Source organism: Oreochromis niloticus, linkage group LG11 (genome assembly GCF_001858045.2).
Source record: "Oreochromis niloticus isolate F11D_XX linkage group LG11, O_niloticus_UMD_NMBU, whole genome shotgun sequence".
Classification (NCBI taxonomy): Eukaryota; Metazoa; Chordata; class Actinopteri; order Cichliformes; family Cichlidae; genus Oreochromis; species Oreochromis niloticus.
The window spans coordinates 23,848,569-23,875,448 of NC_031976.2; the positions used below are offsets into that span (position 1 = coordinate 23,848,569).

General features: G+C 41.4%; 2 protein-coding genes across 2 annotated transcripts in view; one reads left to right on the forward strand and one right to left on the reverse strand.

Annotated features, from left to right (window-relative positions):
• On the forward strand, window positions 1-16,157 carry vars1 (valyl-tRNA synthetase 1). The gene is made up of 29 exons (XM_003450597.5): window positions 1-112; window positions 615-973; window positions 1,058-1,201; window positions 1,293-1,494; window positions 1,581-1,696; window positions 2,307-2,382; window positions 3,973-4,073; window positions 4,167-4,294; window positions 4,384-4,548; window positions 4,635-4,716; window positions 4,809-4,928; window positions 7,691-7,799; window positions 7,893-8,072; window positions 8,249-8,373; window positions 8,505-8,608; window positions 8,703-8,861; window positions 9,385-9,475; window positions 9,605-9,710; window positions 9,869-9,939; window positions 10,158-10,283; window positions 10,370-10,474; window positions 10,910-11,057; window positions 11,414-11,541; window positions 11,819-11,974; window positions 12,066-12,290; window positions 12,420-12,531; window positions 14,598-14,773; window positions 15,118-15,267; window positions 15,348-16,157. Exons 2-29 carry the CDS (start codon window positions 617-619, stop codon window positions 15,414-15,416), a joined length of 3,831 nt encoding a protein of 1,276 aa, XP_003450645.3. The 5' UTR covers window positions 1-112; window positions 615-616; the 3' UTR covers window positions 15,417-16,157.
• abhd16a (abhydrolase domain containing 16A, phospholipase) overlaps window positions 15,640-26,880 on the reverse strand; it is a 14,943-nt gene continuing 3,702 nt past the window's right edge. Inside the window, exons 4-20 of the mRNA XM_003450598.4 lie at window positions 25,361-25,447; window positions 25,002-25,087; window positions 24,829-24,902; window positions 24,547-24,654; window positions 24,002-24,116; window positions 23,818-23,919; window positions 23,645-23,708; window positions 23,482-23,531; window positions 23,063-23,186; window positions 22,504-22,608; window positions 22,354-22,417; window positions 22,127-22,183; window positions 19,245-19,307; window positions 19,067-19,143; window positions 17,049-17,147; window positions 16,903-16,949; window positions 15,640-16,278 (exon numbers count right to left, since the gene is read on the reverse strand). Coding sequence (XP_003450646.1) covers window positions 16,195-16,278; window positions 16,903-16,949; window positions 17,049-17,147; window positions 19,067-19,143; window positions 19,245-19,307; window positions 22,127-22,183; window positions 22,354-22,417; window positions 22,504-22,608; window positions 23,063-23,186; window positions 23,482-23,531; window positions 23,645-23,708; window positions 23,818-23,919; window positions 24,002-24,116; window positions 24,547-24,654; window positions 24,829-24,902; window positions 25,002-25,087; window positions 25,361-25,447 — 1,406 coding nt within the window. The 3' untranslated portion in view covers window positions 15,640-16,194. The remainder of the gene's footprint in view (window positions 16,279-16,902; window positions 16,950-17,048; window positions 17,148-19,066; window positions 19,144-19,244; window positions 19,308-22,126; window positions 22,184-22,353; window positions 22,418-22,503; window positions 22,609-23,062; window positions 23,187-23,481; window positions 23,532-23,644; window positions 23,709-23,817; window positions 23,920-24,001; window positions 24,117-24,546; window positions 24,655-24,828; window positions 24,903-25,001; window positions 25,088-25,360; window positions 25,448-26,880) is intronic.

The window sequence follows — 26,880 nt, forward strand, 5'->3', positions numbered from 1 at the left end:
CGGCGGCTGAAACCCGGAACTCGTCGATGCCGTTTCATTGCATCAGACGGGCATTCATGTGGCTGTGTGTGTGCGCTAACTGAGCTGACGTCTCTGTCTGTTTCATTCAAAGGTACGCATGACTCGCTTTGGAACATTTTAATAGCAAGCCGCAGGTTTCTTAGACGCTTACGTTCTGGTGAATTTAAAGTTGTGGCAGCTTGAATAAAGGTTTATTAAAGTTCACGGCGGAGCTGCTGAAGAAAAACTTCTTTCAGTTTGACTCGTTAGCTTAAGCTAACTAGCCTGCTTGCATGAGTTTTCATCAGTCTGACAGGTGGCACGGCTCAGAGCTGCAGAAAGTGAAATAAAGAGCTAACGGGCTAACATATCTATCCTTTTTTTAAGCTCCTTTGATACCCACTGTGACATGCTTAAAGCTGATTTTATTAAATATGTTTAAACAGTTTGCTTTGACAAACCTTCTGGACATCCCCTTGGGTGGCATGAAGTTTGGCATAACAGTGTTTCTGCCAGCAAACACACCCATCCAGTCTGATAAGGAAATGCTCAATTACAGCAACAAAATGAGTGTTTCTCTCTTACTTCATGCAACCTTAATGTGTCTTCACCAGAGATGACCACTCTCTACGTGTCCCCTCACCCTGATGACTTCAGGAGCCTTCTGGCTCTCTTAGCTGCAGAATATGGACTGTCCTCCCGGCCGCGGATCATCACAGAGGACCCTCCTGCATCTCTGAACGCCCGCTCCAGACCAGCCCTGGTGCTGGGCACCGCTGGGGATGGTGACTCTCTAGTGAGCGGGGCCACTGCTGTGTCGTGGTACTTAGCCTTTCAGGGAAAGAGGGCTGGTCTAGATGCTAAGCAGCAGAGCCAGGTTTGGCAGTGGCTCAGTTTTGCAGACAATGAGCTCACCCCAGTGTCGTGTGCTGTGGTCTTCCCTCTGATGGGGGTGACAGGAGTGGATAAGAAGGTATTTAAAAGCTTCCTTGGACCTGAACGTGTGTCTGATTTGTTCATGTAAAAATGTATTCTCCTACTCTTTGTGCATTCTCAGCTCCAGCAGAGTTCCCGTGCGGAGCTGATGCGTGTTCTTAAGGTTCTCGATCAGGCTTTGGCACCAAGAACCTACCTGGTGGGAGAGAGCATTACCCTGGCTGATATGGCTGTAGCTACAGCTGTTTTGCTCCCCTTCAAATATGTATGTGTGCTGCGCTAAACTTTCTGTCTAACAGGTTTTTCTGCATAGCTTCTGAACAGAAAAGCTTTAATATGCTTTTATAAACACTCAGGCATTGGAGCCATCAGACAGGAAGGCTGTAACGAATGTTACCAGATGGTTCACGACCTGCATTAATCAGCCACAGTTCCTGAAGGTACTGGGGGCGATCGTTCTTTGTGAAAAGATGGTCCCAGTCACACCAAAAACAAATGCTGCTACAAATGCTGTTAATGGCAGTCCTGCTGCTGACTCTCCCGGCGCTCCAGCAAACGGTTAGGAACTTCAACGAATCACTTGATAAGTATTAGCAGAATGCAATGTACCGTATCTCATGCCATTGTGATGTTTTCTCTCTCAGGCCCACCGAAGACGGAGGCCCAGCTGAAGAAAGAAGCAAAGAAGAGAGAAAAGCTTGAAAAATTCCAACAGAAGAAAGAAATGGAAGCAAAGAAAAAGACACAGCCGCCATCTGAGGTATAAATACCCAACATGTACAAAGAGAAATTCATTTGTGAAGTTTTGAAAATCGCAAATATCCACGGTAAATCATCTGTTCTTGTGTAGTGCTTTTCTACCCTACTTGAAAGTGAAAGTGATTTATATAACATATTACATTCATACAAGCACTTTCTTGTTTTTTTATTTTTAGTCCTGCTGTGTTCTGTCAAAATTATGATCTCAATGCACTGTGATCAGCTGTATAAATTCTCCATAGACTGCTCTTGTTCAGAGCTTATCTGTTTATTTCTTCATTTCTGTTCATGTCATTTCAGTTATTACATTATATGTGGTATACAGTATGACAATGTCTAAGGCAGGATATGGGGGAAAAGGGGGAGGAGGGTGATAGGGGAAGACATAATAAAAGGATAGAGTACAAATAGAAATGCACTATTTATCGCTAACTGCCTCACCTGTAAGAAAAACAAACGTACGGAACACAAAAATTTGAAAATGAAAATGAAAATTCGAAAGGGTGACCCTGAACTAGCCATCTGATTTGTAGTTGATAGTAACACAGTCACTGAAGACGTTACTATTTCAAAGTCTCTCATCTCTTTTTTTCTTCTGCTTTTTTTCTCAGAAAAAGGCCAAACCTGAGAAGAAGGAATTGGGAGTGATTACATATAACATCGCCACCACTGCTGGAGAAAAAAAAGGTGAGTGTTCACTATGCTTGAGTTGATTTGTGTACTGTAAGCACATTGCACGTAACGTTGTGTTCCAGGGAAGCTTCCCTGCAGCTTGCACTGTGAAGTTACCTTATCTCAGTGACCACAACCTGTAAAGCGGATGCCACACCTAAGTTTCAAGCTGTTTAATTTAAACGGAAAATAAAACAGAGGAAATGGCCTGGCAAAAAAAAGAAGCAAAAAAGTGGAACACGTTAGGGTCAGTGGGTTGTAGGACCAAGAGCTTCTCTCCCTAAACTAATGAGGTAAAAAAGTAAACCAACAAATAAAACTGTAAAAAGACAGGCTACCAGTACTTCCATCTTACAAGAAAAAGAAATAAGGAAGCGGAGATCTGAAGATGCTGGAGAGCTGCTTAGGCTGGTAGAACAAGGTCCTTTAGTTAGAGGCAGAGCAGTCATCAATGACTGGACCTGGCTCAGCTGATAAAGAGGGAACTGACGAGCAAAGTAGGAGAGAGTAGGGCAGGAAAGGGGAGACAACACTGACAGGTCTGTTGGCAGCAGAACAACAAAGACCTGTAATATCTGAAAAATATGCAAAGTTCAAACAGTGTGGGCTAAAAGCATTACAAGTGTGACGTGTCTGATACCAAAAGCATGTTAAATTATTTAAGCTGTGGCCTAATATTTTAAAAAACCCCCACTGTAAATCAAGTTAAGCTGTACAGTTTCTAGAGGTGTGTGTGTGTGTGTGTGTGCGTGTGTGCACGCGCTGTATTGGAAAAGCACTATGTCAATAAAGGCTTTTTAAAGCCAGGAAGTAAAGCTGGATAAAATAGACCTTCCTGCTGTCTGGGCACGAGGTCCACGTTAATGGTACCACTATTTTCCGGAGAATTGATTGATCAGTGGGTGGTAGTTTTGTACCAATTGACCCCCTCTCTTGAACCTAACTTCCTTTATAACAAGATGGATCTGCAGCAGAAGTTACCATGGTGATGTGCCATCCCATCACAAGTTAACCACTGTCATTACCCAGAAAATCCAGGTTTAACCCTAAAGTTGCCTCAGTAAGCACCAAATCCTGCTTTGTAGCTCAGGCCTGTGGTCACTCCATTCAGACTCTGCTGTTCATTCACAAACAAAACAAAAGTTGTTCTGTCTGTGTTGTGTGTGTAAGGTTGCGTGTGACAAATAAAGGCTTTCTTGAGTTAGTTTTTAGATAAATGTGGACATTTCACCAAGTAGGTGCTGTGTAAAATAAAAGACACATAGGATAGACAACCACAGTATTCTTTAGATTTAGGGGAACAGATTCTACCTCAGGCTTCAGGATTGATGTTCGTATGTATGCTAGAAAGCTTAACATCCAAGTGTCATCACACTTCTCATTGTATATTATGTGTGTATTATTGTACTTTGATGACCTTTACATTTAGTCCTTCTGGGTTTTGCAGCTTTTTTTATTCATTAGAGGTTTATTATTCCACTGAGTGATGACATATTTGAAAAAGTGCACCTTCTTTTCAGACTGTGATATTAGTAGTTTTGTCAGCATTTCACTTGAGTGAGCTTCAGATGCTTTACTCAACCCTTTCCTCACCTTTGCTGCCAGATGTTGTTAGTCCACTTCCTGACTCCTACAGTCCTCAGTATGTGGAGGCTGCCTGGTATCCGTGGTGGGAGAAGCAGGGCTTCTTCAAGCCTGAGTATGGGGTAAGTCCTCAGATATTATAAAAATGGTGCTGAATTAGATTTTTAATTGATAATTTTAGCTTCAAATAACCTGCCTGTCACTATATTCTGTAGAGGAAGAGTATCAGTGAGGAAAATGCTAAGGGCATCTTCATGATGTGCATCCCTCCACCTAATGTGACAGGATCACTTCACCTGGGTCACGCCCTCACCAACGCCATCCAAGACTGTTTGACCAGATGGTAATTTAATAAACTATAATTTCTTTGTTAACTGATGAAATTTCTCTCTGTTAATATGTTTGAGCTAATCTCCCATCCGGTCTGTGCAGGCACAGGATGCGAGGTGAGACCACCCTCTGGAACCCAGGCTGTGACCACGCTGGCATTGCGACCCAGGTGGTGGTGGAGAAAAAGCTGATGAGAGAGAAGGGCATGAGCCGTCATGACCTGGGCAGGGAAAACTTTATCCAGGAAGTCTGGAAATGGAAGAATGAGTGAGTAAAAGAAGTAGCAGGAAAACGAAGATTTAAAGAATCTTAAATAGGAAAAACACTACAATATTTCTTTTTATCCCTTGTAGGAAGGGAGACCGGATCTACCATCAGCTGAAGAAACTGGGCTCTTCCCTGGACTGGGACAGAGCTTGCTTCACTATGGACTCTGTAAGGTTTCTAAAATCTTTGAAGTGTGGGAAATTTTGTGTTCAATAATAGTTAAAAATAAAACTTTTTTCTGTTTACCTGGGCTCCTCTAGAAACTTTCCTATGCAGTCCAAGAGGCCTTTATCCGCATGCACGATGAGGGAGTGATCTACAGGAGCAAGAGGCTGGTCAACTGGTCCTGTACACTAAACTCTGCCATCTCTGACATAGAGGCAAGTCACTCTGCGTTTTTGGGGCCATTTTCACCACAAGACAACTGGAAGTGGGGGGAATATTGATACACTGAGATATTTTCCATGGCAACATTGTATCGATACAGCGACACCAAATATTGATGTTTAATGAAATATTTAAAATACTTCTGGAATGATATGAACAACGGTGCTCATCTCATGCACCACATCCTGAGGTAATGTTAGCCAAGAAAACTTAGATTAAATCGTCTCAACCAAAAAAAAAAAATATCTGTAACTTGACAAACCTACCTCCTAATTCGAGACAAGCTAAAAGCTCAGTCACACAAATAAAAATGTGACACATCTACAAATAAATTGGTGGCTACCTGGAGGTAATATTGAATTATTTCACATTCTGGCAGATTTCAACTTGTGATGACTAAATTGTTGCCAAGAGGTTGAGGATGTTGCACACTCACGACCATATTTGATCGCAAGCTAATTGCACAGGTGGTCTGATAGGAGGTAACCTTTTTGTAAACAGCTGCAGTTGGACTTGGACTAACTGCAATTTACACTTGAAAAAAGGGTCATAAATTGCAATATATATTACTTTAACATTCAACATATCGATAAATGTTGGAAGTCACTCTAATATCATATTGTGAGTTAAGTATTGTGATGTTGTATTGTGGGGTGTGTGGTGAGTCCCGCCTCTAGCCGCAACGGTACTCATACTAGGATGGACATTCACAGACAAGTATATAAAGAATATAAATGGAGCTGTCTCACATGCATCTTGTGGATATGCTAAGCTCACTGAAACATGATTATATTGTGAACTCCCCCATGAACAGTTACCCCGAGGAAAAAAATGTACCAAGTCTGGTACACTCTGCTCAAATCAAACTTAGGCCAAACAAGTGATACCACCCCAACTTAAGAGGGGGATCAATATTAACCAACCAGATGAGAGTTAACAAAGTTATTGAGTATGGGTTAAAGGTTTTACTGTTTTGCAAAAAACATAAAATCCACAAAATAAAATAGTAGTGCAAGGAAGGTGGACGCTAAAAGAGTCAAACTCGCTCCAAACTCAATCTAACTTGTAAGTGAAGTATAAGAACTCAGCCTGACTGTTCTGGACAATAAAGAAAGGAAAAAAAAATCTTGGGGTCTCTGACCTCCTTAAACCCTGTGTGGCGTTTTAGTAAGTGAACTATTACTACCTGGCCCGCTCTCCTGGAGGTTTTTCAACTTGGACTCAGACAAAAAAAGGTTACAGAACAAAAAAAATAACAGTCAGGAACATGAAAGCCCTTCTAGGTGCAGTTAATCTGTCACACCAGGCAACACGCAACCCTAAAAGCTAAAGAACAAGGAGGAGGCACAAAGGAGGCACAGCCATTTTTGAAATGGCTGTCGTGAATTACTCTGTTGTGGATGAAGCCGAAGAAAACAGGCTGGTGAACAGGAACAGGGGTCTGCACTGACTTGTCAGAACAAAGTAGTAACCACACATAAGAGTGAGTCCGGCGATCTGCGGCTGTGACAGAGAGGAAACTTCAAAGCTGCTCCTTTATGAGATTATATGATATATGTTAAGGACCAGCAGCACTGGTCCAGATACATCACACAGAGCCCAAAGACACCATCAGCATGCCTTTACATGCAGGAGGTGTACACAGACCTGCCCTCACTCATTTCACTCTATAATTTCACATTTATTGGCTCTTTAGCCCTTGAAAGTCTACTACCTTGTAACCCTCAAAGCTCTTTCCTGAGCTGAGCAGGTTCTGTGATATTTCACGCCTGCTTATAGAACAAAATGACTGGCTCTGCATCAGAAGATAATGAGGATGGTCTCCACCTATGCAGCTACTTGGTCGCCAAACTACATCTTTATTGATATATGAGGTGTCAGACTAATTGTTAAGGGTACTAGGAAGGTTGTCAAATGTTGTCTTCATGGGGGAAAGAGATAAAAGTTCTCCTTACTAAAGTCCTGATTAATAAAGATTTTTTAAGAGGTCAGACTGAACAGTATTAACGGGAGATGAAGTTTGTGACTGTTGCTCCATTTCTAAGCTACAATTTAATATTAGTCTGAGTGTATGGATGTTTATTCCATAGCCAGATATTGGATGTGGCGTCTCTTAATGATCAAATTAACCATCATAATACAGTACAAGTGTTATGGTATGATATCCCTGAGCTCGTGCATTTTATGGCATTAGATGTGCTTTCCAAATATGGTAAATGTGGCGTGAGCACTGCAGCTCGTTCTCTTAATGATGTGAGAATGTCTTAATGAAGCCGTGAGGAACATTAGCATAAAACCGAATCACATCTCGATGATAGAGTTGCGTTCTTTTAACAGACTGATGAAGCAATGTTACGTTAGGTAATGTCACCCACTGATTACTAGGACTGGATATCAGCACAAACCTTTAGATTACCTACGGAATTATGTCTGGAGCATGAAGTATTGAAAAAAAGACTCTTGGATTCTTTGTACTACTTACTGTGATGAGATATTGTATCTTTACTTTGTGTAATGTGGTAATTCATGCAAGTTCCTGCTCGTGTGAATACAAAATGAAACACTTTTGCATTTAAGGGCTCTTGCTTACTTTGTTAGGCTTTTTTGTATAAATGTGTGACTGCATGAACAGAATAAATACCCTGAAAAAGGCTCCACTGATAACCCTGTTATTAGGCTGTAATGGTAACGGAGCCATTTTGGCATTGCCAGGCATTGTGTCCCCTCTTGATTAAATGTATTTCTTGGCTTTCAGGTGGATAAAAAGGAGCTCGCTGGCAGGACTCTTTTGCCTGTGCCTGGTTACAAGGAGAAAATTGAGTTTGGGGTCTTGGTGTCTTTTGCCTACAAGGTGGATGGATCTGGTATGTAAATTTATGGAAAGCAAAAGATGTTAACAAAGACAATTTGTGATGCTGTTACGATACAGGTCTTCTTGTTCTGTCTCTGTCCCTCAGATGAGGAGGTGATCGTTGCCACGACTCGAATCGAGACTATGCTTGGAGACACCGCAGTAGCTGTTCACCCTGCCGACGCCAGATATCAGCATCTAAAAGGAAAAATGGTTCTTCATCCTTTCTGTGACCGCAAGATGCCCATAGTCTTTGATGACTTTGTGGACATGAGCTTTGGAACAGGTAGGCCCGGGGTACAGAAAAAAGATGTCATGGCTGCAGGTCTACAGTGTGCCGAGAATAAGTAATCATAACAAGTCGTTAAGCCCAGCCACTTGCCTCATTACAATTGTTCTTTTTTTTTTCTTTTTTCCCTTGTTCTCTGCTTGGCCTGTCTCTCTGCACCATTTTCTGTTCAGGCGCTGTCAAAATCACCCCGGCTCATGACCATAATGACTACGAGGTTGGAGAGAGACACAATCTGGCCTTCATCAACATCTTGGATGAAAATGGCCTGCTCATTAACGTGCCTCCTCCCTTCCTGGTATAGTGTCTCATTATCGTCCTTCCCCCCTGCAGTGTGTGACACTAAAGTCATGCTTTCTCATAGTTTGCTTCATGAGGCCATTTTATTTTTCAGAATTTTTTATTTTTAACTCGTCCTTCCCTCCCCAGGGCATGAAGCGTTTTGAGGCCAGGAAAGCGGTGCTTCAGGCTCTCAAAGACAGAGGCCAGTTTAAAGAGATCAAAGACAACCCTATGGTTGTCCCAGTTTGCAGGTAAAATTTGTGCACAAGCTGAACATGGGTTGTTTTTGTTTGAGATTCCTTTATCCGTATTCATTTAAGCCCCATTGTGCGTGTTCCCTATCAGCCGTTCCAAGGACATTGTGGAGCCGCTGCTGAAGCCCCAGTGGTATGTGGACTGCAGAGATATGGGCAAGGAGGCTGCTGATGCTGTCAGAGAAGGCAGACTCAAAATCATCCCTGACCACCACCTCAAAACATGGTTCAACTGGCTGGACAACATTAAGTAAACACTACTTCCTAATTGTTTATTTTTTAGTTTTAAGCTTTTAGTTTAAGCATTTTGACACATTCGGTTTCTGCAGTTTTAGGCATTTAAACAGAAATCTTGAGAAAAGGTGTCAATTTCAGTGTAGGAAATATTAACTTTACTGTAGTTGGGCTACAGTTGGAAGTCTTTTTGTTATCAGTTAATTGGCAGAATATTTCCTTGGCTATTTGATTAATATGTTATTTAAAACACATGAAATTTTCTCAGAAACAAGCTTGTTTAAGCCTGAAGATATTTGATTTCTCATCACACAGGAAAAAGGAAATCAGTTAATAGAAAGTGATGAGCCAGAACCGGAGAAAGTTTAATTAAAAAAAGAATATATTACATTATCAATTATTAAAATTGATGCCAGTTAATTTTCTGCCATCGCCTCACCTATTAGTGAACAAATTGGTTCAGGTCTAGAAAGGAGATGATTATCAGAAAGTGTGCACCGAGTTCATTTTCACATCCGTCTCTCTGTCTTCTTTTTCAGGGATTGGTGTATCTCTCGGCAGCTGTGGTGGGGTCACCGTATTCCTGCTTACTTCATCACTGTCAACGATCCGTCTGTGAAACCAGGAGAGGTAAGATGACTTCTCTTTCTGTTGTCAAGGTCTGGAGGATTTCAGATGACAGATAAAAGCTGCATCCGTATCGTGCATGTCATTGTCTGTTTCCTAGATTTATTTCTTCTTCTGTTCTTTTGCCTGCAGGACATGGACGGTCATTACTGGGTGAGTGGGAGATCAGAGGAAGAGGCCAGGGAGAAAGCGGCGAAACGCTTTAATGTGTCTGCCGACAAAATTACCCTCAGACAGGGTGAGATTTAGCTGTTTTTAATTTGGCACTTTTCCGTAACACAATTATAGTAAAGTTATCTAATAACTTCATAATGCGCCAACACACACATTCGCCTAATTTAATTAATTCTACTCCATATTCATGCAGATTAGATAACTTTTGCTCCTGCGTTTCAGACGAGGACGTTCTGGACACTTGGTTCTCGTCTGGCATTTTCCCCTTTTCTATCTTCGGCTGGCCTAATGAGGTAAAACACTGAGGTTAAATGACTTTCTTTCTGCTGACACAGAGGGCACATTGTTTCAGTAGACTGAAAGAAAACCTTAAGCAGAATAGAAAAGAGAAACATGGAAATGTTAATACCTGATTTCTGGTTTCATAGTATAAAAGAAAACCCCTCCTAAAATATTAATCATTCAGTGTTATTTTTCCCAATGTGTTTGTTGTCGTTGGTCTTCCTTCTAGAATGAGGACCTGCAGGTATTTTACCCTGGCACCTTGTTGGAGACGGGCCATGACATCCTGTTCTTCTGGGTTGCCCGCATGGTGATGATGGGTCTCAAACTGACAGGCAAGCTGCCCTTCAAAGAGGTGAGACCAATCACCCACGACACTGACACAGCAGGATGTGATATTTGTACTACATGACTCACTGATGTTTTCGTTTCATTTTTCAGGTTTATCTGCATGCAGTGGTACGTGATGCTCACGGAAGGAAGATGAGCAAGTCTCTGGGCAACGTTATCGACCCTCTAGACGTCATTACAGGGATCTCCCTGGAGGTAAAGCCTAATCAGCCTTTAATCCACGCTCAGATACACACAAACACTTAGGCAAACGTAAATATATGTACTCTTTTCTCCCTTCTGTTTGGGTTGTCTTTTACATAGTCACCATGCTCTCATGGGTCCCTTCAGGCCCTTACTCTTATATAAGCTTTATTAAGCTCCTCTTTCTGCTTCCAACAAGCTTTTATTGAGTCCATCAATCTCTTCACCAGCTGCGGGGAAATTGTTCAGTCAGATGAAACGGACCTGTCCTCTAGAGGGCACTGAAGGACTTGTAAACTAAGCTTAACCCTGAATGTTTTCCCTCTGAAGGTCCTTTCCTCCCTGGCCAGTTTAAACATCAAGCAGTCGAAGGAGGTCTCATATTCTGAAGATGAAAAGAGAAAATTGTTGAAAACATCCCTCGTCCTCTTACTCTCTATCCTCTAGGGTCTTCATGCCCAGCTGATCGACAGCAACTTGGATCCTGTGGAGGTGGAGAGAGCGAAGCAGGGCCAGAAGTCAGACTACCCAAATGGCATCCCAGAGTGTGGCACAGATGCTCTCCGGTTTGCTCTGTGTGCTTACACCAGCCAAGGTGAACTTTTTACATCTTCCTTGTTTGTCCTGTTTTTTTTCTTCTTAGATTCCTTTTAATGACCAGTGTTTGAAATTCACTAATATACATTAATTACAAACCATAAAAGCCTATCTCTGTCAATCAGAGGTAGACATTGATGAGTTTTTCAGACTTGGGTGAAGATCTGCACCTTTTCTTTCATCAGACCAATGCTATAGTACCCACAGCTATGGCCATTAATGCCTTTTTCACTCATGATATGTCATCTAGCAGATAGAAAACTACATTTTAACAAGTATAACAAGTATACAGCTTGATTTCCACTGGATTTGTTCTTTGGTATTTACTGTAATCTTCATTTATGAATCTCGCAGGTAGGGATATCAACCTGGATGTCAACCGCATCCTGGGCTACCGTCACTTCTGCAACAAACTGTGGAATGCTGTGAAGTTTGCCATGAAGACTCTAGGAGACAACTTTGTACCATCAGAGAAAGTCCAGGTGAGACCAAGGGAACAGATGAAGGATACAGAACATAAACAAAGACCGTTCCATGCTTATTGATATTCCTCGAGTTACATACGTAACACATTTTGACCAAATCTCTGTTTAAAAAAAAAACACTTTCTGTTTGGGGGCTTAGTTTGCCCTGATTTGTATTCGTAGATTAGCACACATTAATATTTGGGACATACCTGGTACGGGGTTGTGTTGCCTGAATCTAAAGATCTCTCTTTTTCTTCTTCTTTTTTTTTTACACTTCTGTCGATCCTCTCAGTTATCTGGAGAGGAGAGCGTATCTGACAGGTGGATTCTGTCCAGGCTGAGCGCCGCTGTTACACTCTGTGACGCCGGCTTCAAGGCCTACGACTTCCCGACCATCACCACCGCCATCTACAACTTCTGGCTGTACGAGCTCTGTGACATCTACCTGGTAAGGATCTTGTAGGCCACTGAGCAGCCCAGAGTCACATGAAAGTTCCACTTCCTCCTTATCTTTTCCTTTCTGTCTTCTTGTTTTCCAGGAAAGTGTGAAGCCAGTATTCAGTAAAGCAGAGGAAGACAGCACGAGCCAGAGACAAGCCCTGGTGTGCAGGCAGACCCTTTACACCTGTCTAGAGGTTGGTCTACGCCTGCTGTCTCCCTTGATGCCCTTCGTCACTGAGGAGCTCTATCAGAGGTTACCACGAAGAAAACCTCAGAGCGATCCTCCCAGCATCTGCGTCACATCATATCCCACCACCGAGGAGGTGAGAAAAGGGGGGGGGCTTGTGCTGAATCTTACCGATGCTCAAATAGCCTTAAAAAGTTTCTTTTTGTGGAGAGTGCTGTTTTGTGTTTTTTTGGAATTACATTTTTTGCCCTGTGATTTGTTGTAGTTCTGCTGGAACAGTGAGGAGGTGGACCGTGACATGGAGTTCATAATGACCATTGTCAAGACGATCCGATCGCTCAGGGCTGACTACAATCTAACCAAGACCAGAGCTGACTGTAAGACACACAAAATAAATTCTAAAAGTGATGCTAAAATAATTTTTAGTTCATATTTCATCTGTTTTCATGTCTCTCATCGTATTTGTTAAAATTGTTTGAATATTGAAATAGGTCCTTAGATCCCCTGAAACAGTGGAAATTAACCAGCATGTCTATTCAGTGCTGTACTTACAGTTGGAAATGAGCTCAATTCAACATGTTCACACAAGCCTGCCAGCTTCAAATGGAAATCTCTTTGCACACTGCTCAGAAAAATTAAGGAAACACTTGACCTTACAGTCCCAGTTAAACTTCTGGGATATTATTATGTCCAGTTAGGAAGCACAAACCATTTTGAATTCATTTCACAATGGTTTGGTGCAGATGAAAGTGACAACAGGTGGACTGGAGAGGCAACAAAGACAGAGAAAGTTGGGGGGAGGGGTGGTGACCACAGAAAATTTTGCCCTCCTGGTTGAGTTTCCTGTAGTTCAGCTTTTTGTTAGTGTTCTTGTCACTGCTGGTAGCTCGAGTCGGTATCTGAAGCCCGTTGAGTCCTGTTCCTCCAGGGCGGTACATTCATACGTGTTATCACAAGATTTGCTGTCTTCGCCCAGCACAGTCTCAACAGTGTGGAGGTGATACCTGGGGGTGCTAGCAGAGCTGGCTCTTATGCTATCTGCTCTTCTCTGTGGGACAAGGAGCACTGCCAGAGCCCTTACAGAATGACCTCTAGCGGGCTACTTGTATCCTTGTTTCAGATCAAACTGTTAGAAACAAAATATTTGAGGACCTGGCGACATTCACCTGATCTGGCGGCCTGATTTGTGCTCACAGATCAGCTCCGTGCAGCTTGATTGGAGTTTGCCAGAGAGCACCAGAACTGGCAGGTCCACTACTGGCGCCCTGTTCTCTTCACAGATGAAAGCAGGTTCATACTGAGCACGTGACAAGCATGAAATAGTCTGGAGATGCTGTGGCAAATGTTATGCTGCCTGCAACATCATCTGTGAATAGAATGGGATGCCAGTGGCAAGCCTGCCAGTTCTGGTTTTCCTAGGAGAATGCCAGTTGAGCTGCATGGTGCTTGGCTGTGAGCACAGATCCCACTTGTCACCCTCGTAGAGTCTGATTCTGACTGTTTGGTTAGAAACATGCGCTTGAATAACCTGCTGGAGGTCATTCTGTCTCCGCTGCACAATGGACCAGATACTGGTCCTGCCGCCAAGCTGTCCAGCTCTCCTCATGTCCCCTGGTGTCTGTCTGAGAGACACCGCAAACCTTCTTGTATGGATGTGGCCATCCTGGAGCTGGACTCACTGAGTAACCTGAGTGGGATGTAGACAGTGAGTCATGCAACCAGCAGCAAGTTAAATCAGGAGGGATAGAGCGAGAGCAATGGTCTGTGGCCGTCACCTGTGAAAACCATTTGGTTGTCTTGTTGCTGCTTCTCCAGCAACTTTCATTTGCACCAAAGCAGGTGAACATGATTCTGAATGGTTTATGATTTCTGACTGGACTGATTGATGCCGCTTAAATTTTAGGGATATTATGTTATACTGGGATGATCGCGTGCTCCCTTATTTTATTTTTTTGAGCAGTCTATTTTTATTCCACTGTAGTTGCAAATCTGATGGCAGTAATGCTGCGTTTTATGACAAGCAATGATTTAAAGATCTAAAGAGGGGAGCAACTGTAGTGACAGATCGAGTGGACTGAAGCAACAAAGAGTTTGGCATGAAAGACACAAAAACTTTAGAAGTCTCCAAGAAAAGTTTCTGATTCTCTAAAGAAGTAAACTTGCTATTAAAAGGAAGGATTAGAGTCTAACAAGGCAGTTTTCAGCTACTTTACATAATATTTTCCAACCTCTCCTACTTTATAGTTCAGCTTTGGCATACAGGAAAGTATGTTAAAGCATTTACATACCATATGTTGTTATTATAAAATATGCTTCATTAAAATGAATTCAACTGCACACCAGTATGTAGAGAATGTATATGCACTGAATCAGAGTTATAGCTCATCAGGAATGCACTGTTCTGATGCTCGAAACCTTTACCATCTGTATTTTTCTCTCCTAGGCTACCTCCAGTGCATAGACTCTGCAACCGTGTCCCTGGTGCAGAAATACAGTCTGCAGATCCAGACCTTGTCTTATTCTCAGGCCGTCATCCCTCTGACAGCCAACCAGCCTGTCCCAGAAGGCTGTGCTGTGGCTATCGCTTCTGACAGATGTACTGTCAACCTTATGCTCAAGGTGAGGGCCAGTAATCTGCCCTGTTCTGTTTGTATCCTTCCATCTGTCTGTTACATCAGGTGTGTGTATATCTAAGTGTGTATTTTAGATCCCTTGTACTATGAATGCACTAGTGTTTTACATGTAGGTTTTCTTTTTTTCAAGTTTTAAATTAGGTGAATTCCCCTGTGAATAGCCTTATAGATATGAGTAGATGTGCATTTATGGTATCAGTAATGCTATTTTTAAATTTGCTCCACCTGAATGGCAGTTCAGTTTTTTTTTAGTTTCTCTATTACAGAGCAAAAATAACAGGATCACAAGTTTTAGCTGCTATTCCCATTTTCACTTTTTTCCTCCCACAGGGTCTCATTGACGTGGAGAAGGAAGTGGCTAAGCTGATGACAAAGAAAGGTGATTTGGAGAAACAGATGGAGAAACTGAAAGAGAAGATGGGGAAGAATGACTACAAGGAGAAGGTGCCGGTGAAGGTGCAGGAGCAGGACGCTGAGAAGGTGGGAAAAGGAAATTGACTCGCCAGGATTCTCAAGATGTAAGAATTCCTTGTAAATAGGAAACTTCTTTCTCTTTACAGCTACGACAGAGCCAGGCCGAGCTTGAGAAGGTGAAAGAAGCCATGGACAACTTCAGGAAAATGATTTAATTCCTATTTAGCTTTATATAAAATCAGCTTTTTTCATGTCATGTTAATTTTTTTTTTTTTTTCCAAGACAAGTGAAGAATGGACAATACTTAATAAAACTCTTGTACCAGACAGCAGTCTTCAGGGATGTGAAGCAATCTATTAATCTAACTCGCTTGTAAATCTGTAAAGTGTTGAGCAGTCGTATCAAATAATGAACAAAAGAATCAAATCCCTTGTCAAATTTTCATTCGGCATATTTAATAGAACATTTAAGAGCATCATTTTAGGATAGAGCTTTGTTCAGAAAGACGGTGCCCACAGAAAGGAAATGAACCTGAAAGGCTTCGGCTGCATTTTTAAAGACTTAAATTCTTCTGGCCTGACAATATTAGGAATTTTTTTAATCCACTTATAACATATTTCTACTTACAGCTGCTTTAGAAATACAGCCAAAGAGGGGGAGACTGGAAGGAGTAATGGCTTGTGCATTCATTTAAAATGCATCTTTCTTTTTAAAGGAGAAACACTGAAAAGTAGAACTCATTACAAAAACTAAAATAAAACATGTTATAATTTACAGGGATTTGTCTGAGGGGGCATAAATAGTAGACCAGATATTTCTAGATGCCATCACGGCAAAACTATACGCGACAACTCGTCTTAGAAAAATCCTAGAACAAAATCACAGCAGTACATTCACGCTGTGCCAGGAACAAACTGACCACCGGCCAGACGAGTCCTGTTGTTTCTTTGCCCTCATCCATCCATCCATCAGTGGGCTTTTTTTCCTCCTTTTTTACAGTCTCCAGGGCGGGTGGAACTCGATGGCGGGGAGAGGAGTGCAGTGTGTTGCTTCGAAGTTTCGCATGTACTTCCGTGCCTTGAGAGAGAGAGAAAAAGACAGCAGGGATGGAGGAGGAATGTGGAATGAGAGGTGTGGGAGGGCAATGAACAAAAAGTGCAGAACTTGATTATATTAGGTTTGGTCTATCTGGCTCAGTGCCTTACAAATCTCTCCCATCTCTTAAGGGTTTACACAGGAGGTGAATAAAGCCTAATTTAGAAGGCATTACCAGGGGAGGAAAAGCATAGCATTAGCTGTAATTGATGGCACTCCTCTTGTTTGATGTTAAATGACTTCAATAAGCTGAGCGCAGTGAAATATATTACACCAGTCAACCTGAGAGCACAGGTGAGCTGGTTACTATGGCGACCAGGAAAGTGTTCCTTAGTGGTAATGATGTCTGTGAATAGCTGTGATCTGTTTTTTTTAAATGGGGATGCAATAGAAGGGGGGGAAGGTAAACCGACCTAAAACGAGAAGATGGGGCTTACTGAGAAAAGGAAATGAGACGCTGAGCGTAAAGGAGGAGGAACTTGAATGTATTAAAATCAAACTTGGAGAGATCAGATAAAGACAACAAGTGGCTGCCCTTTAAGCCACACGGGAATAACTGTGCTCGCGGAGATGTAGCACACTGATAACAGCGGATGACTTCCTTACCAAGAATAGAGCCAGCTGCCGCCTTCCCTCCAGAGTCATATCTTCACCTGGTAACATTAACAGTGCATCAGACCGTATTAAAAACACTCTTTATGTTTGTGGGGAGTTTATTTGCCTAGTAAATGTGAAAGCAGCCCAGAGCTTACCAACGCTCCATGGAAACGAAACATCTCTGTCTGCCTGATAGGACTGCAGCACAGACACGCACCAGTCGTCGTCCACTTCATAGCCACTGTACACAGACGCTGCAGACAAAGAGCCGGTGTTATTATACAGTTAATAATACAAATTTACGAGCAGGTTGGTGTCCTAAATATAGCCAAAATTTACACTTTGGATACAGTTCGGACCACACGTTTTTGGACAATTACACACATTTTGTAGCTTGGATTCTGCACACCTCCACAGCGGATAATAAATCAGTCATTGTGGGAGTGAAGGGCAGACTTTCAGCTTGAATTCAAGCTGTTTTAAAACTACATTGCACTAACTGCTAAGGAATAACAGCCATTTTAAAACACTGTCCCCATTTCCAGACACGCCAAAGTAAAGTGACAAATTATAATTTTAAGTATAATACTTGAATGAAATCCTTTACATTCAATTAGTGCCTGTCTAGATACCATAGGCATCACTAAATGCTGTATTTCTTACCTTTCTCTGCCAAGCCTATAATTGCAGCCACCTTTAGTTACTGCTTATTTGTGGCTCTTTGCTGCAGTGAGTTGGATGTAAAAATTGAAAATGATGCTCTATGTGTGTTGAGATCAAATGACTGCAATCCAATTTCTTTAGCTTTAGACACTCTGGTCATTATCCCTTTGCACTGCGAAGTGCTACCTGATCGGTTTAACAGCATCTGGCTGAATCTGCAGCTCTGTATACGTCCCAGTTCATGTTGCCATTTCTATCAGCAGTCACAAAAACATCAAACATTAGTGACCTGGTTACATTGTCATAACGTTCCCTCCACCATGTTTTATAGATAACGTGGTATGCTTCAAATCATGAGCCGTTTCTCTGTTTCTCTTCCCATCATTCATACTTTTTATTTCAGGACTGTGCACATGTCCTTACTAGTTCTTGTGTGTAACCAGTGGTTTGCACCTTGTTGTAAACCCTCTGTATTTACATTCACAAAGGCCCCTCTTGGTTGTAGATCTTCACATGATCTGCCTACCTCTGGTGAGTGCATTCCTTCTTTTCAAGAAAGAATCAGATTGCTTATCTGACCATTTCTGGAGTTTACGTTCCCTCTGATAAGTCTGTGTTTTTGCCTAATGATGGTCTTCCTTCACTTACATAAACATCTCTCTGGTCTTCTCATTGAGAGTAAAAAGCTACCAAATATAACTTCAGCTCTTATTGGTTTAGTCTGTCACTGAATAAGGAGGGCACAGGCCTCACCAGGCCAAGAAACTGTTTGTAAGCCAATTACCTCTGATCATCTGAAAACGGGTGATGCAGTACTTTTTTGCTTGTTTGATTCAAAACCTCCTGTCAGGTGTACAAACTGTTTAAACACCTATGGGCATAACCGGAGATATCCGAGTCCAACCTACACAAGGCTGGAAATTCCCTCTACAATAAATTCACTCGTTCTTAATGTATTTATGATTATATTGCAGAATCTGGCCAATTTTGTCCTATTTCACAACAGCACTGCATCTCTCCTGGACCCAGATCAGGTTATCAATTTTCAAAACTTAATCACTTTAGTTTTTGGGCTGATTGCACCTCCAGTAAAAATTTCATGCAGGGTTGGCCATAATGTGACAAAGTCATAAAGTTATCAAAAGTTTTACCTACAAAAATGAATAAATACAATAAAAACCAATTTAATTTAAATGACCTCAGAGACAAAACAAAGGTTTTCTGCATTGTACAAATTCTGAAGGTGAAATGCAAACATCGTTTTTACAAACATGAGGTTGTGCACTGTAACTCTGTACCTCGGGGTAAAACTTTCAACAAGGTCTACTGTACTATCCTGAGGCATTATGTGCAAACGATCTGTGTCGTGAAGATTTTCAGCCATAATCAGAAAAAGAACACAAGATCTGTCCAAGGAAACCATCACGAAGAGGAAATGTGAATTATAGTTTTTAGATGTTTAAAAGGAAGAGTCAGACTTTACAATAACACCTTTTACTGTGCCACGTACCTTCTTCTAATGGACTGGAGGCTCCGAGCCATTGTCTGACTACTCTGATCCCTTCATCTGTCATTATTTTGGGATACCTGTCCAGAAAAATTATATCGCCAGTTAAAAAGTGTGTTACTCAAGTGCAAATTGACTGAACAGGGAGAACAATGAGAACATTGAAGGCTAAGAGACCAACCTGAACTGTAGCAGCTTGAGCAGGAGGTCATTGCCTCTGTTGGACATGATGTCCTCTGGACCCCTGAAATGCAAAATAGAACTCAAAGTTTAATTACTTAAAAAAAAAAATCCAACAAAAACTGTCTGACAAGGTTATTTTAATCAACGAAACACTTAAAACTACATGTGAAACAACAAAATGTGAATAGAGTAAAAATGTGACGGCAGCCTCTCCTCACAGCGAGGAAACATAGGTGTGCCTGGTGCAACTGACTGCAGGACAATCACAAGGAAACTGCACAGGTCACCCTGCAGGAGGCAACCTATCTCCAAACAACTATGATCCGACTCAGACTGACCGCAATCACGCTCAGACAGATTATAAAGGTTTGCAAATAACTGCTGTCTAACTTATCTGCAGACAGAGCACCAACAGATTGCAATCAATATGAAAAGGGTCGCGCCGATAAACGCGACCCTTCGATGGGTCTCTTTGCAACAGGAGACTCCACTCAACTAGTTGCCAACCGGTGGTGTTCTGCTTGTACTCCTATATAAAGCAAGACTGCTGAGTGCTCTTTATGATTTTGTAGTTAAACCTCCATCCTGCAGCAACTTTGTGTAAGAATTTGTGTTTTAATCCATCTGAATCTGTCTTCACTCAGACTGCTGTATTATTCATATATTTAATCAAACACATTTCAAATTTTCACATTTAAATAATATTTCTTATCAATAAAAAAAATAAAATAGAAACAAGCAAATCCATTCACAGGCACGAAACTTTCATAACCTTAACTGAAATCATGACTACAGGATGTTATTACTGGAAATAGTTTGGACTAAAAGCACAGGAACTTATGAAAATCCAGACGGTTATCATCATCAGATAAATACTGATTTTTAATCAGATTTTTAATGCTGTAAGTAACAAACACTGACTTTCCTTTCACTTTCCCTGTAGTGGTTACAAGGCAAACTGAACTGAAACACCCGGTGCAAGGGCTTCAAATCAAACATCGCTGCACTGAATATTTTCTGCAGTTTGAGTCAAAAGCTCACCTTGGCATTCATGTTCCCTGGAGTTTCAAGAGAAATCTACAATACAGCTATCTCATAACTTTAATGAACCGAACCAAAGGAAGTAAGAAGTTCTGGTTACTGCTTATCCAAGAAATATGTCAATTTGTGACCGAGGGTGAACTTTCTACTTCTCTCTGCATTGTGAGAGTTTGCTTTTGTCAACTACATTATGGAAGTGCTGTGGAAATAAATAAACAACTGGTTGCTTGGTACGCAAGGGTTAAAATGTTTTCATATTACTTACAATCTAATCCACATAAATCAACTTTCTTCTGAATGACTGTCCTTCACAACCGTGAAGCTTAAATAGGAGGGTTACGCAGGGATCTTGTACTCAGATCCAGAGCTGTGTGCCTGAGACAGCCACATTACCAGAATCCACTGTCACTGCTATTAAACAGACCTAAGAGTAGAAAAAAAAAACTGACGCAGTGTTTAAAGCCGTCTGGAGCCTGAGCTTTTTATCGGTTTCTTTTAATTATTTTCTGCATGACTTTATCAGCCTCTCAAGTCGTTGTGGAGGAATTTTGGCCCACTCTTCTTTACAGCTTTGCTTCAGTTCATTGAAGTTTGTGGGTGTTTGTTTATGCACAGCTCTTTTAATGTTTTTGCCACAGCGTTTCAATCAGGTTGAGATCTGGACTTTGGACAATTGCGGCACCTTGATTATTTTCTTTTTCAGCCATCCTGTAGATTTGCTGCTGTGCTTGAGATCAGTCCCAATTTCAGCCATGTTTAGCTGAAGAACAGATGGCCTCACATTTGACTCTTGAATACTTTGGAAAACAGAGGAGTTGCAACTCAATGACTGCAAGGTAAAAAGGTTCTGTGGCTGCAAAACAAGACCAAAGCAGCCCCTTCACCACTGTGCTTGACAGTTGGCATGAGGTGTTGGTGCTAATATGCCGTGTTTGGTTTTCACCAATCTCCACTTTGGTCTCGTCTGTCTAAAGGACATTGTTCCAGAAGTCTTGTTGTTTGTTCAGATGCAACTTTGCAACTGTGCTGCAGGGAGGTTTTCTCCTGGCAAACCTTTCCAAACAAGCCACACTTGTTCAGTCTTCTTCTACTTGTACTCAACTTTACAGGCCTCAGCAAGTTAAATGTTACCAGTCTGAGCTGTAGTATCTCTGTAGGTTTCTTGTAGTGTCCCTGAGAATAGAGCATGCCCAGGATGACTCTAGGATGAATGTTTATGTTCACTCCTGGGAAGATTATGGGACTATGTTAATGCACACCTCTGTAGCAAATTCTATGGAAGTAGTAAGGGTATACTAAGGGTGGTAATTCAGTATACTTAATAATTATACATTATAGATACTTGTGTGTGTCATTGTGTCCAGGTCAACAACTACCTCCCAGGTTATGGGACACTGACATTGGGTAACCAGACACGCCCCATCTCCTTCATCTTGGAGCATATTTAATTTGAGATGTCATTTAGCGGTTTCGTTCTCTTTCTCTAAATCCATCTTCCCCTAAAAAAGTCCCTGCTTAGGAAAGTCCGCACAGGAAATGTTTTGTTTGTCACGCATTGGTGGTTGATGCAATGACCAGATATTCCAGGCTCTGGTTACCTAGGTAACCCTATCTAATGTCAACCAACAATACCCTTCATTCTCATTGGTATTTGCTTTAATTGCTCACCCCAGTGGTGAGAAAACCTGCCCACTTCATGTCACCAGCAGTCACTGAACTTTCTGTGGTTGACTGCATCATGTGTGGACATTTTTGCAGTGGGCTGGGCAGTAAAAAGCAAACCTGCCATGCTGAGACATTTGAAGGACTTTATACATTTCATGACATGTGTGGACTTACGTTGTGGTGATGATCTCATCTCTGGTTCTCCTGATCAGCAGGACTGGTCCCTGGTATCTGCACAAAGAGTTGCATGCGCTTGTGTTAATCATCAACCACACAACTGTGAGCAATCCACAAAAAAAATCTAGTTTTGCTATTGTTAGCGGCTGTATTACATAACATTCAGTGATTCAGAGTTTGACTTTTCACGATTAGTGTCACTGCAATCAGACTGTCCCACTCACTTGAGAACCTGCGCAGCGTTGTTGAGGTTCATGTATTGCCTAACTGTGTGTTGTACTAACGGCCCTGAAAGAGACCAAATATAGTCAAGTTACTGACTTCTACAAAAAGTTGCTACATAGAGTTTGAGATCTTTAACATGTAGGACTCACTCCAGCTGTCAGGCATGACCTTTAGGGCCAGAGGCAGGAGGTCATCAAAGGAGGCATCCAACACTAATGATTGGATCTCTGGGTATGACATCACTGCCCAGCTGGCTAAAAAGGGAAATAAAGAGACAGAGGAACAAAAAAAGAAGAAGAAGGAAACACAGACAAAGGATAAGCATAAGCCCGAGGAAGGACTACATACCATAATTCACACTTAACATTAAAGTGCTGATCATGTACTGTACTTAAGCTGAATACCCAGAAGCTAAAAACGGTGCCGCGCACACACAAAGCCTCGGGATAAGGTTGACTAATCTTAATTTTACCGATTTATTCCAGCCATGCTCTGATGAAGGCCACGAGGCTGAAACATTAGCATGTTTGTTGACATGGTCAGAATAAACAGGTGAAATTAAGATTACTCTACAGTATCCTGAAGCTCTGTGTGGGTGCTACATTTTTACCTTTGGGTATTCAAGGCTAGAATTAAATTATTTTGTTTTACCACAACAAACTGGAAAAAAAATTAAAATTAGCATGTGTTGTTCTTGTCTTTGAGAACCTGTGAATCCTCCAATGGACCAGGCATATATAACAATGTCGCTGAGGCTGAATCCCAGTTTGTGTACTGCAAACTGGATCACCACATCCATGGCGTTGGCCTCATTCTGGGGAAACGGAACTCCCTGAAAGGAAAATACAGGTTAAAAAAAACCCCCACCCATCATGCATGAGTAAATTAACAGGCTCAACCTACACATACACAATGACACTTTAAGTAACCTCCCAGATGATTTTATCTTTAATGGGAGTGTACAAGTTCCTCTTGAACAATACTCCCTGGCTCAAACCAGAATTTCCACATACTGTTATTTTCCACTGAGCTGTGTATTTGTTCTAACTGAAGCACACAGCAGTACAGTATGCAGCACATACATTGTAGACCTATTTTATGATAAAAAATCTACCAACACTGCTTACCGTGCTGCCTCCAAAGCCAGGGTGATTCCAGCCCAGTACAGAGTAGCCACCTACAGTGTACATCAGCACAATACTGAACTATAACAGCGACAATTTCCCACTGCACGAAATTTAAATGTCACTACAAAATATCTCAGCTCTTGGAAAGTAAAGCATTCCTTACCCTCCAGCGGCGTATTCATGCAGCCCACCTCATAAAAGCCCGCGTTCCCCTCACAGCAGATGACCTGTGGCAGAATTAGAGAACCAGCTGTAACGTGACCAACGCGACAGCAATTTTGTCGGACCCTGGAACAAGCCCAAGGCATAAAATAACAAATCACTGCAGACATTTACCAGAGTCTGGCCATTCTGTCCCCCATCTCTCCTTCGATCCACAAACATTGTGTCAATCTCATTACCGTCGCAGGCCACCAGCTTGTTTCTTTGGCCGTCAAACTGTGACAAAGTGGGACAAAAATGATTGAGTATGTGCATTTATTATACTCTATATGAGAAACCAAATATGCTTCTTTCCCACCTCTTCTATTAATTTAGCCTGACCCTGCTGCAGCATTGGTCTCATGGCTTTCTGCAGTAAACCCACAGAGCCAGGGTACAGCATCCTCCTCCCAAATGTGTGGGCAATGACAAAACTGCAGACAAAGACAGATAATGACACTGTGGCATAACTGCTAACAGGCTAAAAAATATTTTCAGAGAAAAAAGGGTTGAAGGGGATGGAATAGGATGGCTAGTACTAAGGTTAAGAGTTTGTGCTCCATTGGTGCGTTGCAATTAACAAATCATTGATCAGTGTTACCTCTTTTCCACAGATGTGGTGCTGGGTCCAGGCATTTCCATCCCAAAAGATATTATTTTTTATGGAAGAGTCTTCCACACAAAATTCATCAATTATTGCCAGAGGCTGCACCCGATGTGCCCATGGAAATTACCCAAATTTCCACTTGCTATGATGTTTAATAATCCATTCTTAAACATGCGGAAATGGATCTCAACAGGCAAGCCTGCATCAGTACCAGCACAGTAGGTGGAAAAGAGATGCAACACAAACTCTGCATTTACCTGATGATGTGGCATGGTAAAGTGCGGACAGAGTGGAGGACACTGTCTGCTGCTCCTCTTAATCTGGGTTCTGGCCTCAGCAGAGAAACGCCAGCCTTGGACAGCTTTCTGTCAGACAAGTAGTCAAAGGCTTACAATGAATTAAGTGAGCCACAAAGCATTTGACATTCAGTAGCTGTATTCATCCAGTGTTCTTCCCACTGCTTTGAATTCATATATTTAAAATAAGCAGAGAAGAGAAAAGCAGCGACCTCAGGTTCACTACAGATTAGACAAACTTACGGACTGCTGACTTCTGTCCAGCTGAAATCCAAAGGCCAATGTGAGAAGTCAAAGTCATAGCATCTCAGTTTTTTCTGGAAGGAAAGCAGAAAATATGTCTTAGTCATTTATCTCTCTTAATTCTCAAAACAGTATTAATGTTGAGCTTCTGAGTTCAGCTGCTATGATCTCACCTTGTTTGCTGGGGTGTGATTCTTCTTGGTTTCCTCAAGAATTGTGATAAACTGAACATAATCAGTGTTCCTAAATCTCCCCCACCCTTTGGCGATAAATGGAAAGAGCGAATGGAGGCAGGGGGGAAAGCAAAGACAGATGGAGTTATAGCAAAGTCCATGTGAGACACAAAACACATTTTACTGCAAACCCTCAAGGGTACGTTTAGTATGCCTCGTGGGTGTAGACCTTGTTCAACTGTCTCAATGGTAATAAAATCTTATTGGCATGCGGCATACACAGCATTGGTTTTGATCTCGAAAGATGAATGAACTGAATTACTCATCGTCTCCCAGCGAGTTCAAATCAGCAGCCTCACCTCTAAGACAGGCCACTCCAAGAAGACACACAAGAACAGTTCCCACATACTGACTCACAGGAACCAGTTTACTGCTGCAGATGAAGCCTAAAGACAGACAAAGTAACAGTGATGCAAACACCATCATAGTGTACCCCTTCATCCGTCTGCCAGACTCGAGGCTCATTAACAAGCACTGATAAAAAGATTCACAAGCTGACAGCTACCCTACAACCACGTGCATAAATCAATATCATAAGCACTTTACACTAAGGAGTAACACACAACCTCAAGCAATTAATTTCTTGATGCACAGTCTTACTGGGTGTTTCAGTTGATTGGGTTTATATTATTCCCACATGTATGCGAACAGCAGTTCCTAAGTACATCTCCTAATCTCCTAATGGTAGTTTTTCCCCCCTTTCTCAGTAGAAAGAGAAATATGGCCACATGTGTCTAAGTGGAAATTATGATGATGATGATTTGGAGCCATTCTAAGCAAATTAATGAAAAAATAGCAGTGAGAAGAAAGTAATATTCTGTCGTAAAACCTAAAAGAAAATATCAAGTGAATGAAAAACAAATCTTAAATTACAATTAAAAACTTGAATATTCTTTGAGATACACATAAACCCATAAATGCATCTGAAAAAAAACCCTAATATTCTGAAATTAACACCTTTTTGTTAATTTTTTTGTGACCACATTTCTTAATTTTGCAAGGTTGGATACCATAGATGGTAAACACTGTTATTGCAACTGAGCATGCAACGCTTCAGAAAAATCACTAATCTTATGATTTGAGGACAGAAGGGTAAAATCAATATATTAACTTTAGTTAATATTTATATTATTTCTCAGTGCACTCTCGGCGCTGCAGTTTATTTTTTAATACGACAGCTACACATTCGATCTCTGAAACCTTAGATATATTAAATGTTTGTCAGTATCTCCAGATCTTGCTTTGTCCCATAGCCTAATAACAGGAGAGGTGGAAACCACTTTAGTTTGTCACCAGATCAAAGTGTAATCAATTTTACTGACTGAACATGTATTCTTAGTAATAAGCGTCCAACAAATTTAAGTGATCAGTCTTCTCATCCGCTTTCCAGAGATTTTGTAAATTGACTGAACTGACTTTTGTTTGGCGAGTTAAAATATTTCACATAAACAATAATTTTCTGTTTATTATTTTTACCTCTTTCTAGTAGCAGAGCACTTTATTGTCAGTTGTTTCAATGGGAGAAGATTTTGTAACTAATGCAGTTTGGGGAAAACTATAAAGTTTTATATTATTCATTAAATTATGAAAATAATTATTTCCCATCAAATAAAGTCTTTTTTTTCCTTTGTATATGCCTTCAGTTATAGTTCTTACACAGAAAATCAAAATAGGCAGCTCACTCTCTCTCAGGTTATGCACCTGTTTTGAAGCCTCATATTTCTTTAAGAGAATAATTAGAATGTTCACATTTGTACTCATAACCACTTCTCATAATATCTATAATGTCTTTACACTAGATTCATTACCATGTATTCTA

What these genes read in the sequence shown, in the direction of transcription:
- vars1 (XM_003450597.5), top strand. Translation starts at nt 617, where the DNA reads ATGACCACTCTCTACGTGTCCCCTCACCCTGATGACTTCAGGAGCCTT. An exon ending in TCTTCAAGCCTGAGTATGGG is followed by an intron (nt 4,074 to 4,166) that starts GTAAGTCCTCAG and finishes TATATTCTGTAG; the next exon opens with AGGAAGAGTATCAGTGAGGA. An exon ending in CAAAATTACCCTCAGACAGG is followed by an intron (nt 9,711 to 9,868) that starts GTGAGATTTAGC and finishes CCTGCGTTTCAG; the next exon opens with ACGAGGACGTTCTGGACACT.